The following is a 16,813-nucleotide window of genomic DNA, read 5'->3' on the forward strand; positions in this document are numbered from 1 at the left end:
CTTAACCAGAATTCTAAATAAAAACCTAACACAGTCTTAAATGATTTTTTTTTTTTAAGAAGATGCTCGAGACACCTCCATTCTTAAAGCGAAGAATACTCATTATCTACATTGCTATGAAGTATCAGCTGAAATGCTAAAGTGCTAGTGGCAATATGGAAAGAGACTATCGGTTTTGTGTCATATTTATGCTTTTAAATAAGAAGGGCAGCTCAGCTCATCCCAGTCTGATTAGTTTTTGTCTCATGCTTGGGACAGCTTCCTAATTATTTACCACATTTTAACTATACCAGCTTTGCTTTCTGCTTGAATATTGAGGGAGGCATCCACATCAAGGGAAAATAATATCCCTTAGCATTGCTGTGGCTTAGCTTTATTTCTCTTTCTCTTCTTTTTTCTTTTTTGTATTTAATATTCTGGAAGTCTGTGTTCTACTTTAAATTTTTTCTCATTACTCTTAAAACAGCAGTAAGCATAATTCCCTCCCCAGAGGCACTCTCAGCAGGTGGCTCATTAAAAATACATACCTTGATTTTTTAGTAAGCAGCTCTCCTGCAACAAGAACATATATTCATTTTCTACAATCTGCTTCCTAATTATAAACCCTAATAGCTCGTGTTCTTCTTGGTAACCTTAAAATATTAATTGCAAAGACTTGGATTTCTGAAGCACATAAAGCACCGCAACTGAGATCTTTAAGTTCAAAAGTACAAACGCAGCCATGGAAATGTACGGGGAAGTAGTTGGTTCCAAGATGTGTATTGCACGTAGATACTGAGGCAATTTGACATAAATATAATGAGCTACTTCTAATTTATTTATTGTTTTGAAATTCTGCAGGGAGAACAGGTTATTTGCAGCAATAACTCATGCATTCACACTTAGTCCTTGCAACAGACACCGACGAAAATATCTCCAGTTTTCAAATTTAATCCACCTAAATCTAAGCTACTGTGAGAGATGGTGGGTCTTTGCCCTCCCCTAGTGGCAGCTAGAAACTACGCTTGTCTTTTTAGAACAGTGGATTCCAAACATTATTATTTTTTTGCAACTGAGCTTGAATGGATTCTGCATTTATTTAACATCATATTAGCTAAATTTCCCTGGAGGAAAACAAGGTGATGGTTGTTGCACTTTTTGCAACAGTTGTTTTCGCTAGCCAACCCCCAAGAACAGCTCCTGCTCAAAATGCCTCTGGAACACCTGTGGGTTGCTTTCATAGGTATTTTGTGTGACTTTCGAGATTTGCTAGTATTAGTTTGCCTCCTGTTCAGTGCCTACCTGTTAGCTCCACTCCCTGTCAAGAAATCCATGGGCTTCCATTTGGCAGCAATGCCTCCAGCGTTTACTTTAAGGTGAGTTTCCCTGAGGCGCACTGAATATAGTTGCACTTAACTGAGGGTGTCCAAAGCGGGAAGGTGAGCTCCACCCTAACTTTTAATGTTCCTAGAGCTGGCTCTGGGGACTCGGTTATACAGCGTCAAATAAAACGTTTAACTGTGTTTAAGTGCAATATACAATGTGACACTAGATGGCGATGGTGAGCCTTATGGAAAATTCAATGCCTTTTTTTAAAAAAAAACTTTAAAAAGGAATTTTCTGGACGGTTTTTCTATGTGTGTAGATTTTACCCAGGTTTGAGGGTGCTCTTGGCAAAGTACCTTATTTGGACCTCCTTCCATCCATGTGGATTGGCCCGTTTGAGATTCATGGAGAACTTATTTCATACTGTGGCACAGTTGTGGGCTTTTCTTGCCCTGATTTTTGTTTCGTTTTTCGTTGTAGGAGATGGCAAAGCTTCCGAGAGCCATGTCCCCCCCCCCCGGTCACCCATCATCCCCTCACCCCCGCAACCCCCACTTTGATGCAGTGTCAGTGCACTGTGTGGAAAACACAATGGTGGCCACTAAAGCGAAATCTTCCAGGGTGATAGCTTTGAAGAGTCAAGTTTCCGTGAGGTGTACCCTGTTGGTGCCATGACAGGAACCCAAGGTTGCTGCTTGCTAACACTAGATCTGCATGTGCCTGTCAAGGACGTGAGGCAAAATGGCAACCCACCCCCTTGCAATCAGAATAATGCTAAAGACTCTGTAGCTTATACCTTGTTTATTTGACAGTGGAGCTGTATTATATTATTTCTTGGGAGGGCTGTTGCTTCTTTATAGCCACTCACCTATAAAGGAAGCTGTGTGCATGCATGTACTCAACTCCTCCCTTTTCTTTTCAGTTGAAAAAAAAAACCAGTCAAAGCTTGCAAGTATAGATGTGGAAGATATTGAACCAAGTTCACATTTAAAGGCAGGGACTCGAGAGTCTGTTCCTTCTGTTCCTTCCTACACAGGCTCGAGGCTAGTTGTGGACCATCCACAATGCCGGTAGGCTCCTCATGAGCTGTACTGGGAGCAAGGACCTCGTAACTGTTTGCGGTAGGGAAGTTTCTACAGATCTCATTTAGGTCATTGTCAGGCAGGAAATCCCTGATATTTGTCTGTTTTTTGGCAGTGCTCGTTGCTTCATTGGAATGCTGCCTGCAACGTTTCTTCTTTCTTCCCTCTCATACCGGCAAGAAGATAAGGAGAAAATTTCTCGAAACTGCAGGGTCAGGGCAGGTTGTGCTGTTAATGAGCCCCGCTCCCTTTAACAGTCTTTATCTACAGCGTTATCTTGCAGATTTATGGGAGAAGTAGAAATAATCTGAACCATAAAACCATAAAACTTCTAAAATAAACGCCCTAAGGCATCTTAGAGCCCTTAAAACCCTTCAAAACAGAAAATAAAAACAAAAGCTTTACCGAGCATAAAACAAGGCTACCGTTCACGTCGCCATCTTGATGCCACCGCTTTTAAAGGCAAATATACCAAATTCACACTTTTGGAAACAATACACAAACCAGGAAACAGCTATCTTTTGAAATTTGCACTTCTCTGAATGTTACAGCGCAGTTGTGCAGCCAACTAATGTTTACAAAAAATGCACTTACTGGGGTAAAGTGTGCGTAAAAATGCATACATTTATGAAAAAATAACATACAAAAATGCATTATATTAAGCAGTATTGCCTTCCAATACATTGTACAAAATTAGATATAAAAAATTCAGGAGAGATTTGCACTAAAATGCTGAAGAATTATCGGGCGGAGTTGTTGGTTTTTTTTTTTAAATGCAATTTGATGTGAAGAACTGAACTTAAGTTTGGAAACTGAAAGAAACAGAAACTTACAAATTCCCTACTTGCAAGTCAAGACTTCCTTCTTTGGCAGTACAGTGGTACCTCGGTTTAAGTACACAATTGGTTCCGGAAGTCTGTACTTAACCTGAAGCGTACTTAACCTGAAGCGAACTTTCCCATTGAAAGTAATGGAAGTGGATTAATCCGTTCCAGACGGGTCCGCGACATACTCAATCTGAAGCATACTTAACCCGAGGTATGACTGTAATTGGTTCTGGAAGTCCGTAGTTAACCTGAAGTAAACTTTCCCATTGAAAGTAATGGAAAGTAGATTAATCCGTTCCAGACGGGTCCACGGAGTACTTAAACTGAAAGTACTCAAACCGAAGCGTACTTAAACCAAGGTATAACTGTATTTGTTTTGGCTATGTAATTCTGGAGATGCCCCTCTTCTTCTACAAGACTGGAATAGAGAGCAGCAATACATACTGATGAAATGGGAGGGCGCTAATGAGAAGTAGTAGACACAACTTTCACACTGAAATTTGAACAAGGTTGCTTCCTATTCCTCACTGTTTCTTTCTGAGTCTCACAGAGTTTGCAGGAGGGTGGGGAAGAGACGGGATGACTCTTCCCTGAAAACTATTTGCATGGACAAAAAAAGGCTGAAGTACAGGGAAAGTATTTGAAGATTTTTTAAAAAATATGGCCTTAGGAATTACATTTTTAATTACATTTAGCTGTGAAGGTAAGACAAAATAACCGGAGTTAATCAGGTTTTGCTAGGCCTTTTGGGTTGCAATGAAAATTTTATCTACTTCCTGAGGATACAATTTGAAATTAACCCTGTGACGAACATAGGGTTTATTCTGATTCTTCAGAAAATTGTGCTCCTTGACTTTCCGGGCCATTTAACATGTTATAGAAAAGGTGGAGGCCGGGATTAACCACGCCTTGATGATGATGTTTAAAGCTTATTTTCCTGGCAGAAAGTACAAAGTAAATGTCCCTCAGCAGTGCAAAATATTTTTAAGGAAGCTGTTGGTCTTGGACTAGTCTATGTAGCAAAGTCCTTTAACCACACATCAGTAAGACCACTGTCTCACACATTTGATCATGCCCTTTCTTTGAGGAAAATGGTAATAAAGAAAGTACTTCTGTCCACTATGAGAAATGGTTGAGGGAATGGGGTAGGTTTAGCTGGTAAAGAAGAGACTGAGAGGAGATAGTATAGCCACCTTCAAATATCTAGATAGGTATCCCCAAACTTTGGCCCTCCAGATATTTTGGACTACAATTCCCATCTTCCCGGACCACTGGTCCTAGGGAAGATGGGAGTTGTAGGCCAAAACATCTGGAGGGCCGAAGTTTGGGGATGCCTTATCTAAACCAAAGGGTTCAGGTTACAAGGAAGGAGATTTTGACATCAGGAAGAACTTCCTAATGGTCAGAGCTGTTCAACAGTGGAACGCAGTCCCTCATAAGGTGATGGACTCTTCTTCCTTGGATGTTTTTATAAGCAGAGGTTGGATGGCCATCTGTCATGCATTATCTAGTTGAGATTCCTGCATTGCAGGGGGTTGGATTAGATGACCCCCAAGGTCCCTTCCAGCTCTACAGTTCTATGATTCTATGACTTCCCCTCACCAGTCAACAATGTGAACCCCCTTCAAATGAAGGTGTAGACTTAGAGCTTCCATCCAAAGTTTGTAGCAGACACTCACATGTAGGCCTGACCTCTCTCTGATGTTTTTAAACCCCTACCTACATCTTCCCTGATGGGCCACATTTAAATAATAATAATTGTAGAGAAGCTATGCTTGCACCTGCCTTATGAGATAAGCCAGTTGTACAGGAGTCCATCTTTCTGGTATATTTGTGCCACCACGTCTCCTTTTAATTCTGGCTAGAGAGTGCCAAGCCAATTATCCAGCTGGGAAAGCTTTCCCATCACCGTGGGCAAGGGCAAGTGGCTTAGTTGGCAGGAAGGGGTAGGAGATGGGGCAACAGTCCCTTAAGAATGCCACTAAGTCATTCCAAAGTACAATTCCAAATAGAACAAACATTTTCAAAAAATCAATAATGGCAGGATATAAGGGAGAAAGGAAGAATGGGAAGGTATGTCAAATAAAACAACAACAATGCTGATTAACCAATGCAAGCACTTATCATTAGTGAGTAGGAGGTCCCTGTGAGGTGTAAGGGATACCCAGGTATCTTGTGAAAGGAGCCTTTGGGTGGTCAAGGAGGATGACAGATAATCAGGGGTACCATGTTGCCTATTTGTCAAATTCAGCCACGAGGAGCAGCCGGGTAGGCGCGATCAGTTGGGACAGACCCACATATCTTTAAACAACAACAACAAAACACCCTTTTAAAGCCCCAAACATATATTTCAGAGCATATGTTGCACCACCTTTTGGTAATTTAATGAGACCTGTTGGAGTTCTGTGAGGAATTTAATGAATGAATTAGAGAGTGCTATGAGGCCTCCTTTCTTTCTGTAGGGGCAGGTAATTCCAGTGTGCTTCAATGTTGTGCCAAAGTAGGGTGACTCAGTTTGTCCTGGTGCAGAGGGGCATTAGAACAGTCTGCTTTTTAAAAGAGATCTCCAGATGCATTTATGCACAGCTGGTGTTCTGGGCATTCTTTCTTCCAGACCTGGAGCGAAGTGTGTCTCCAAGTTTAATTCAGAAAAATTGATGTGTTTCAAGTATCGGAAGTTTGGAAAACACTGCTATATTTATACCATTGGGGGAGTAGGTTGGCCTCTTTCTGCGTTACTGCCAAAGGGCTCTCATCCCATAGCCATAATCACTTTTTATTTGGGAAAGAAAGTTGTTGGAAGCGCTAAGGGAGTGTTTGTAGCAGCAAACACGGAGTTACTGAAAGCAATTGTCCTAGGAAAGGTAATACTGCTAGGTGCTGAAAACTAATCAGCAGCCCAAGAGCGTCTCTGAATTATTTTTAGCTGCTCGGTGTTTATATTAAGAACAAGAATGAGCTAATGCAGAGGCAAAGTCCAAAAATGACAATGTGACGTGCCCTTGACATTGTATATATTGTGCCTATTATTTTTCTTCACCTGATATATGTAGGTTCCCCCCCCTTCAAACATTTGGCTTATGATGGATGTACATTCATGCTTGCTTGTGCATGCATGTGTGCATGCGCAAGCACATGTGCATGATCAAGCTGAAGTTAAGCACTTTTATGTTCTTTGATTTTATTGGGGAAGATTTTGTTGTCCATGGTTTAACCTGCAGCTCTCTGTGGAGAGCCTTCATCCTAAGGCAGGCATAAGGCAACCTGGGCTCTCCAGATGTTTTGGAACTACAACTCCCATGATCCCTAGCTAACAGGGCCAGTGGTCAGGAATCATGGGAGTTGTAGTTTGAAAACATCTGGAGAGCCAAGGTTGCCTATGCCTGTCCTAAGGGGTCAGTCTATGCCAACTTGGTCCTTTACAAAACAGCCTTCCGGAATGGAAACCGGTGCATCTGTGGTGCACAAATAGTTCAGTATCTAATTTGAACTACCCCATCTGCAAGGACATTCCCACTTGATACATTGCTGTGCAAAACAGATGGTGATGACCTGCTGAAAATAAAATGCCTGCTGTTCTTTTTTAGTTTAACAACACAGAAGCTGAGCAGTGCTCTTATTATGAAGGAAGTTTGGTTACTATGAAGGGGTTCATTTGTTTTACTATGAGGGCCTCTTACAGATCCTCCAAGTGTCCCTATTTTCCAGGGTCAGTCCCAGATATAGAAGCCATCCTGGTTTCTGATTTGACGCTGGGAAGTCACATTTTTCCTTAGGGCATCCCTATTCTCATTGGAGAAATGTTGGAGGGTTTGGAGTTATGTGACCCCTTGAGCCCAGGAGATAAGTAACTATACAACCTCTAGAAGACATCTGAAGGCAGCCTTGCATAGGTATTTTGTTATGTTTAATGTTTTTTATCTTTTTATATATGTTGGACTCTGCCCTGAGTGGCTGGGGCAGCCCAGTCAGATGAGTGGGGTATAAATAATAAAATTATTATTCTGCAACAAGACGTTCTTATTTTCAACCCCTTTCTCTGGTTTTATAAAAGCATTGCAGAGTTGCATTTGGGGGGAAATAGCAACAGCTAAATGGCCCAAGTGTTTTATCCTTGAGTAGATCATCTCCCAGCTCTGAGCGTTTTAAAAATACCTTCCCCCTTCCTCCCTCAGGTTGTTCTTCCCAATATAAACAAGACTTCCATGCAAGCAGTTCTGGATTATCTGTACACCAAGCAGCTTTCATCCAGTCAAGAATTGGATACGCTTGAATTAATTGCACTGGCAAACAGATTTTGCCTCCCACACTTGGTTGCACTTGCAGGTAAGGTTTCTCTCTCTTTACAGGTGTCGCCTTCAGCTTCCTGCCAATGATGTTGAAATTGTCAGCTGTTCCCCCCCCCCCACAATCTTTGGGCAAAAACAGACATGCAGTGTTTTTTCCTAAAATCAAACCGCATAGAAAAACACTCTTTTTCTGTGCTGAGTTAATTTAGCCCGCATTCTTGTGTATGCTTAAGCGACAAAACACAAATAAGTGTCTGCAATTCATAATGCCCATTAGGCAACTTGATTACTCTTAATTGAAAGAGCATGAACACTAAAGTTTCCATTGCAAATTCCTGTTTTAAGGGTCTAATAATGGAGCTTGGGCAATTTTAAATTAATCCAGTTCAAGCATGTATTGCATAAAAGAGCAGTCCAAGTTACTTTTACTGCTCTAATCTGATGGTTAATTATTTTGTTAGTAATATGATGATAGTTAATTCCAATAACTGCTTATTTTCTCCCCCCTGCCCTCAAATTGTTTCAAAGAGATGTGGCTGGAAGCAAGATTATTCCATGACTTAAAAAAAGAAAAGAAATCTATGTCAGCCCAAATAGTAGTGTTGTTTTTCCTTGGGCAGTCTTGCAATGGATGAAAGACAGTTGAAACGGGCTGGAGGGAGCTAGATTTATTCTGCACAGTAAACTGGTTTGTGTTTCTCTTCAACCCCAACAGAGCAGCACGCTGTGCAGGAGCTTACCAAAACATCAGTGAGTGGTGTTAGCATAGATGGAGATGTGCTGTATGATTTGGAAATAGCCCAGGTTAGTATAATATATTATCTGTGGTTACGGGGGGGTGGGGGTGGAGAGACTTCCTGATGGTGAATGTATAATGCTTGGAAGGTTGCTGTTTCAATTTTTAGAAAGCCTCTGCGATGATAACCATGGTTACTGAGAATTGATACCTTTCCACCAACCTGCTATTTCTTTAGAAAATTCAGTGGAGAACTGCACATCATCTTAGCAGACACATGTTCCCAGACCTGTGTTTGCTGAGATAATGCAGGGGTGGGGCATCCATAGGAGAGAATGAGAGTGTTGCTTAACTGGTGCTTAACTCTTTCCCTGCCCACTGATTCACCCCTACAAATGCACACTCATGCATTTCCCCCTCTCCCAAAAGTCGGTCTTAATTCTGGTCTTGGGAGACCAGCAAACACTGAATAAATAACATGGGGTTCCAGGCGGTCTGCTGTCTCGGTACTTTATTTTCATTGACAAGCTGGAATCATAAGAATCTGCCCTGACACTGAGTCATAGAATCATAGAATTTTGGAGTTGGAAGGTGCTGCATCACACTGTTTATTCATGTTAAGATTTTGGTCTAACTAAGACCCCAGGAATCCTTTTCACAGGTGCTGCTGTCAACCCACATTCTATATTTGTGCATCTGATTGTTCCTACCTAAGTGTAGAACCTTACATTCTACAGTCGGGTCATTGGTACATCTAGCTCAGTAAGGCCTACTCTGACTGGCAGTGACCAGGATTTCAGACCAGGGTCTCTTCCACTCTTACCTGAAGATGCCTGAGGCATTCTGCATGCAAAGCAGATGTTCTGTCACTCTGCTTCAGCCCTTCCCCAGCATCTTTTTCAATTAATTTTTGATTGTGGATCCATCTGCAACCCTGACTCAAAGTAGTTAGCTCTGCTCTGGATCCCAGTACTGTATCTGTGGCTTTGTCACGTGCCACTGTGATGTCTCAATCCTTGAGTAGTTCTCCCTTGCCTTTAACTTCAGCATTGCCCCACATACTGACTGTTAACTCTACAGAATATAATTTCGGTTCTCTTCTTTTCCAGTTCCATAACGCTAACCAGCTGGCAGCTTGGTGCTTGCACTATATCTGCACCAACTACAACAGTGTTTGTTCCAAATTTCGAAAGGAAATCAAAACTAAATCTCCTGGTAAGGCCGTTTAGCAAGCTTTCTCCGCCTTTTCTTCCAACCTTTTTACATCTGCCCTCTCTTTATTCTAAAGCTGGGAGGGGGGGGGCTACAAATCAAGTAAAGTTACATGCTCATACATGCATTTTTGCATTATTTCATTTGGCTCCCAAGACCCAGGTTTTCACTGAGCTTTTGGCAAGGTTTGGGTTGGCAGAGAACAATGGGAAGGGAAGGGAGTCTCCATGGTGTTGCCATCTAACTATCCAGACATAGGACACCTTGAAATCTTCCAGTGCCGTGGGAAGCAGCAGGATCAACCTCCGCATCTCATGCCCATTCATTTCCATCCTCTCCCCCCACACCTTTAACATGAAATCCTTCTCATCACATTAGGTGAGATAGGGACCAAGCATAAAGGCCAGGAGGCAACAGGTAGGAAGAGCTGCATCTACCATATCTCTCCTGGCATCAGGAGCCGTGCCCAGAGTTCTGTTTACCTGTATTAGGCATGCTGCGGCCTCGTGTGATCCTTTGGTTTTAATATAATCTAGGCCTGGCTGAATTGACCAAAGTTTGAATTCAAGGTTGCAAAAAGTGAATGACGGCAGGAAGTGAATCGAAGGTGAAGTTTGTCAGAGATGGAACAGAGGTTAAGAAAGGGCAGACAAGCACATATTAATTTGGGGTGTGTGTGTTTACAATTAGTTGAACTGTGGGCTGAAATCCCAAACTTTTGTTACTTGATGGTCTTTGTGGCTTTCACAAAAGACATTATTGATTTGGCTTCAAAAGACAACCCTTCTTGTACAGAGGTCAGCAAACTTTTTCAGCAGGGGGCTGGTCCACTGTCCCTCAGACCTTGTGAGGGGCCGGACTATATTTTGGGAAGAATGAATGAATGAATGAATTCCTATGCCCCACAAATAACCCAGAGATGCATTTTTTTTTAAAAAAAGCACACATTCTACTCACGTAAAAACACCAGGCAGGCCCTACAAATAAACCAGAGATACATTTTAAATAAAAGGACACATTCTTCTCATGTAAAAACACACTGATTCCCAGACCGTCCGTGGGCCGGATTTAGAAGGAGATTGGGCTGGATCCGGCCCCCAGGCCTTAGTTTGCCTACCCATGTACTAGAGATTGAGATGCATGTTAATTTCATTGATAGCATTGCTCTCCTCCCCATGTAGTAGTAGTTACATGAGAATAATATTGCTTTCTCCTTAACCTAGCCTATGGATTTGAAAGGAGTTGGTTTTGTTCCATTAGCTAGGGAGGAAATATATTGATATGCATTGCATTTGTTTTGAACTTCCTCTTTTTTATTTGATCATTAATACTTTGCATTATAAATATTGATAGTACTGTTTAAACATCAGGCAACCTGCCTAGAAGCTTATTCAGTGTGGCAGCAGAATTATACCTGTCCATCATTCCCTGGGGGGTGGCTGCCTCTGGAACCATCTCACTTCCACTTACTGGATATAACATCTAAGCAGTATATGCATGCATAGGCTCAATAATCTGGGGTTATGGATCACAGGTTGACATTAGATTCTTCACACATGTCACTTGTATCATGGGTTGCTTAGCCCATGTATCACCTCCTAAGAGGATTTTTATTTTTTGCTACACCACTAAAATTCACCATTATTATTTTTTTAATCAGACTTGTCTCAATTTGTCTGACATCAGAACAGAGCTATTATGTATGTGTACTTCTTTTATTTCTGCAGCATCTCTTATCGTTGCAGAGTTCCAATTTCTATTTTTAAGCTATTGTATTCTAGCATTTTATGTTGTTTCGTAAATACAGTTTGCAAATACCTATTTTTTTAGTTGCCCTATTATCTGAAAATGAAAAACTAGAGAGAGGAGAGCTTAGTTCTCCACCACAGATTTGGAATTACACATATTACCAGTCATGTACCATGAGAACTAGAAACATGACATATTTATTTGAAAAATGAAGGCTGAGATTTTCTGGGATTTTTGCACAAGATTTCAGATTCTGGTATGTAGAAGTAACAGTCCTGGATATACTGGGTTGTATCCAACATAGCTCTAAGTAATTGCTTTTCATAACTGTCTTGCCATAAAAGCTAATTTCTAACTTTGCAGAATTAAAATGATGTCCTAGTTACAGAATTCATTAGTTATTTGGGGACCTCTTTGGATTTTTTTAATACAGATAATCAGGAATATTTCGAGAGGCACCGCTGGCCTCCTGTGTGGTACCTTAAGGAAGAAGATCATTTCCAGCGTGTTAAAAAGGAAAGAGAAAAGGAAGACATTGCACTGAATAAACATCATTCAAAACGAAAGTGGTGCTTCTGGAATTCGTCCACAGTAGTTGTCTGAGAAAAGGAGAGGCAAACCTATCAATGGAGTGGCTTGGAAAACATTTCTTTAGAGGAAGTCTTATCATGAAGGAGAGCACCTCAGTCCACCGAGAACCATTGTTGTACCAGATGCCATGGAAGTAAATGGGAGTTCATTTCAATGGTGCTTCTACAGAAGTTTCTGGTGGATTGTGCAGAAGATGTTTGGGGCACTTGTTTTTATTCCACCTGTGTGCATTTATCATCTCTAAGGTCAACAAGCACAAGCTCACCTGAAGTGGGTGTGAAACTGCTCCTTAAAATGTCAAACGTTTGTATTTTTGTTTGTTTGTTTATAAGCTAAAATACTGTATAAAATCAGTATTTTCTTTTTCTTTTTTATACAAACCGATGACAAATCCCAGCAATTAATATTTCAAGCTCCAAAGTGGACAGTATTTTTATACAGTTGTGTATGTATGTGAAGGTCTTTATTTCAGCATTGTTCTTTCACAGACCACAGTTATTGTGGAACTCTTTGATTTAGACTGTTTCTTTTGTTTTTCCTCTTGCAAGTACAATGAAATATGACGAACGTCTCTGACAAACGTCCCTGACTTAAATTGCCATCCTAGCAACAAACCGACTCTTGCTAGGCAACTGGCTTCCCACCCCCCACCCCTTCCCAAACACTATGTATTCACAACAATTAGATCCTTATTCTTTCTGAAGTAATGGGATGTAACACGATCCAGTGACAACAAAGTTATACAGAATTTATATCTTCTTTCTTTCAGCTGAAGAATATGAAGCGTAATTTCCCTTTTCAGCTGCACCCAATGTATTTCCAGTATTTGCCATGTAAGGGCAGAATGCAACAGCCGTGTGAAATTTAATACTTTCTCTTTTATGTGTTCCATGGCTTTCAATGCCTTCATTTTCAAAAGGACCATTTAGAAATAATTAGAAGACCTCATTATGCTTATGTCTTTATCCACTGCAGATTTCCTAGGGACCTAAACCTAAAGGCAGTAAGACTTTTAGTTAATTACTTGGTTTGTTTCTTTATAGTTGTCTACGCCTTTTAAAGAAATATCTGTATATTTAAAACTGTTTGTTTGCTTGTTGAACATCCACATGTTAAGTAAGGGCTGTGGAGATAAGCTAATCCCTTCCATTACAGTGGTACCTCGGTTTATGAACACAATTGGTTCCGGAAGTCTGTTCATAAACTGAAGCGTTCATAAACTGAAGCGAACTTTCCCATTGAAAGTAATGGAAAGTGGATTAATCCATTCCAGACGGTCCACGGAGTAACCGTTCATAAACTGAAGCGAACTTTTCCATTGAAAGTAATGGAAAGTGGATTAATCCATTCCAGACGCGTCCGCGAAGTACTTAAACTGAAGCGTTCATAAACTGAAACATGGGTGTAATTGGTTCCGGAATTCTGTTCATAAACTGAAGCGTTCATAAACTGAAGCAAACTTTCCCATTAAAAGTAATGGAAAGTGAATTAATCCGTTCCAGATGGGTCCGCGGCGTTCATAAACCGAAAATTCATAAACCGAGGTGTTCATAAACCGAGGTTCCACTGTATATTCATATAGGAGCGACTCACCCACCTATTCACTATCAATGGTATTCTGACCCAAATAATCTCTTGAGCACTGAAACAGACATGATGGCAGTGTGGGCAAACTGCTTGCCTCTGTAAGATGTTCCATGTACATCATCAGGCATCAATGCGCCTTGAGCTGGTCCATCCAGGTGTAGAGTTAGCACCCCAGAGGTCTGTGGTGGATACACCAAGATTGTGCCACCTGTAACAAAATAAGGGTTTTTGCAGGCACCACCAGTCGGGCTTATAGCTGCTGTCATCTCAGTAAGGTGTACAAGTATGTGTTGCCTTTTTAAATATGCTGCAAAAGATATCCCAGGAAAAGCTCCCTTCCCCCCAGAAATTTTTATTAAAAGTTTTCACAATACAATAAAATTATATCTAGAACTAATGAAAAAGAGAGAGAAAAGAGAAAAGTTTTTTTTTTGTTTTAATAATGCATGCACAGCCCCACACCAAACTTACAATGCTTTGAGCTTTTTCTGCATCAAGTCTTAATATTTTAGCAGTAAACTAGATAATTCCTGGCTAAAAGAACCAGTGTGGTATAATGGGTGATGTGCTGGACTTAGGAGGCTTGAGGTCAAATCCCTGTTCAGCTGTGAAGCTTACTTCCATGACCTTGCAGGGGGGCCCCCCTCTCTTTCTCAGCCTAACCTACCTTACAGAGATGTTGCGGGGATAAAATTCAACATGCACTCCATTTGGATACATAGCAACTGGATAGCTCAGATGGTTAGAGTGTGTTGCTTATAATGCCAAGGTTGCAGGTTTGATCCCCGTATAAGACAGCTGCATGTTCCTGCATTGCAGGGGGTTGGACTACAGGATCCTCAGGGTCCCTTTCAACTAAACAATCCTATGACCTCTGTCCTCTGAGCTACTTGGGGGAAGGGTAGCATAAGAGAGCTTTTAAAGACTGCCTTTCAAGCAGGGCAACATTCACAGCCAGCAACTGATTCCTCCCCCTCCCCTTGGTTTATGCACTAAATGGTAGACTCCCAAAATTGTTTTCCACTCATACCAGTTTTGGTTTGAAGCCTGTCCCATCACTTCCCTTCCCTTATCTTTAGCAATAGCCCCACTAGCAGTGATGCTAAGGTTCAATAGTAAAAGCACTACTATATATTATGCGGTGGCATTTCATTTTGTGTGAAGTGTTTGAGACCTAGTCTAGATGTTACTTTGGTGCCACAGCTGTTTCCATCCATGTGGCAGAGCAGCATTCTGGGAGTTTCCTAAACCCCACATTGGCCACCAATTAATATGGAGGATTAGGGAGGGAAATAAATATTTAGGAGGCGAGTATTGCAGACTAGAGGCAAGTGAACATTATGAGCAAGCAGCAGGCAGAGTGGAGAGAGGTAGCATCCTAGCATGCCCTGCACTTTGCCACAGAAGGTAGATGTGGTTAGAGCTATGAGCATTGTGCTTAGGCCAGGGGTGGGGTGGGAGCAGTGGCAGAAGCTTTGGAGGAAAAACAAAGAGTCGCCTATTCCTGCTATATACCGTAGTTCTCCAGTCAAGCTTATCGACTGCATTTTGTTGGTTTCCTTTGTTCTCTCCTGCAGGTGCCTCAGCATGCCCTTTGGAAGAGCTGTCCCATTTTCTGTTCCTACAAAACCAACCGCGAGTCCAAACCAGGTTGCTAAGGACAGGAAAAGTGGCAAAGAGAAAGCCCACCCAACTTTCCAAAATAATCCAGGTTCTGGGTGGTAGATGAAGGTAGAACCTCTGGCGAGGACAGTAGGAAAAACGTTTCTGTGTAGAACGTAAAAGACCAGCTCCATTTACCCAAATGGAATATCATTGCACTCCAATAAAGGGCTATGAAGTGAAAAATGGCTGTAAGATGGATGGTATAAACCAGGCACCCCCAAACTGTGGCCCTCCAGATGTTTTGGCCTACAACTCCCATGATCCCTAGCTAACAGGACCAGTGGTCGGGGAAGATGGGAATTGTAGTCCAAAACATCTGGAGGGCTGAAGTTTGGGGGTGCCTGGTATAAACTGATGGTCAACAGTAGTGTGTTCATCATTAGCAAAACCGTTGCTGAGGCTCAAATTTCATGTGAAAGGAGCAGACCTGTTATTTTCAGCCTGGGTCCATGAGGGCCTCCTTTGCAAAGTAAAAGGAGTACCCTAACTGCAACCAGTTGTATCCAATATTAGGTAGTGACGGGAGGGGGGAGGTCCTATGGAGAGCGAGAAGGGACAAAGTACACAGGAGGCACAAGGTGAGAGAGTTCAGCTCCCTTCACCTGTGCACCAGTTGATACTTGCTATATGCATGGGTTGGGGGGCAGATCATGATTTAGACAAATGGATCTGTGCCATTCTATGTAGATTGAGCCTGAATTATATTAGCAGGTTATATGTTTTGATGAGTATTACTATTACTAAAGTTTTACAAAACCAAAGCTTCTCTGATTGTAATCTTGCCAAACTGACATGGACATGCATAAATGAACCAGGGGTATATGCAATAATAACCAGCTGTATTAGTTATCAGCTACTGTAACCAAGTGGCTGGTTCATTTGGTTTAATTCTGCCTTTGGCCTTTAATCTTGGTGGGGGGTTCTTTTTGTTTTATTTTGCAAAACAAAAACAAAAACCAACCTCAATAAAAAAAATTGTTTAGCTATAAATGTTTCCTGATTATTGGGTCTACTGTAGTTTCCAATCGTCACAATGAATCTTTTACCTTTGGGTGCTTTTCTCCAAAATATGTAGCCAGAAAGTATTGCATGTTTAATATTTCAGGGCGGGTTTATTCTTAACGGGTCAGGGAAGAAGACCGACCAGCTGGTTCTAGGAGTTTGCACATAGTCCTTTTTATTCAGAACCGGTGAAATTAACTGTTCCATCGCTGTTCCCTATATACAGTGGTACCTCTGGTTAAGAACTTAATTTGTTCCAGAGGTCTGTTCTTAACCTGAAACTGTTCTTAACCTGAAGCACCACTTTAGCTAATGGGGCCTCCCTCCTGCTGCCGCCGTGCCACCGGAGCACGATTTCTGTTCTCACCCTGAATCAAAGTTCTTAACCTGAGGTACTATTTCTGGGTTAGCGGAGTTTGTAACCTGAAGCATTTGTAACCCGAAGTACCACTGTAATTCTTCTCCCTACCTTTGTCTTCTGGGAACCTCTTAGTCCTTGAAGATTTATTGAGAAAAGACAGACTCAGACTGATGTTTTGCTCTGACTGTAGAACTCCCAGCCTGGCTTTCGGGTTGTTGTTTTTTTACCCCTGTACTTTGCTAGAAGATTGGTTATGCCCACCTCTTCACTGTCATCATTCCAGGACCTAACAATTTCACCCTTACATGGCAATGGTAGGATCCCTCCTGTTCCCTACATATTCTACAATTGGTGAGCAAGACCACACTAGCCTGCTCTACATCTGCCTCTAGGTGAGACTACGTGCT

General features: G+C 41.6%; 1 protein-coding gene across 3 annotated transcripts in view; it reads left to right on the plus strand.

Annotated features, from left to right (window-relative positions):
* RHOBTB1 (Rho related BTB domain containing 1) overlaps positions 1 to 13,569 on the plus strand; it is a 58,691-nt gene extending 45,122 nt beyond the window's left edge. For all 3 annotated transcript variants that reach the window (XM_035138075.2, XM_035138072.2, XM_035138076.2), the window contains 4 exons: positions 7,390 to 7,540; positions 8,219 to 8,307; positions 9,349 to 9,454; positions 11,634 to 13,569. In XM_035138075.2, coding sequence (XP_034993966.1) covers positions 7,390 to 7,540; positions 8,219 to 8,307; positions 9,349 to 9,454; positions 11,634 to 11,803 — 516 coding nt within the window. In that variant the 3' untranslated portion in view covers positions 11,804 to 13,569. The remainder of the gene's footprint in view (positions 1 to 7,389; positions 7,541 to 8,218; positions 8,308 to 9,348; positions 9,455 to 11,633) is intronic.
* Positions 13,570 to 16,813: the final 3,244 nt, after the last annotated feature.

The sequence above is a fragment of the Zootoca vivipara genome, chromosome 5 (assembly GCF_963506605.1).
Source record: "Zootoca vivipara chromosome 5, rZooViv1.1, whole genome shotgun sequence".
NCBI lineage: Eukaryota > Metazoa > Chordata > Lepidosauria > Squamata > Lacertidae > Zootoca > Zootoca vivipara.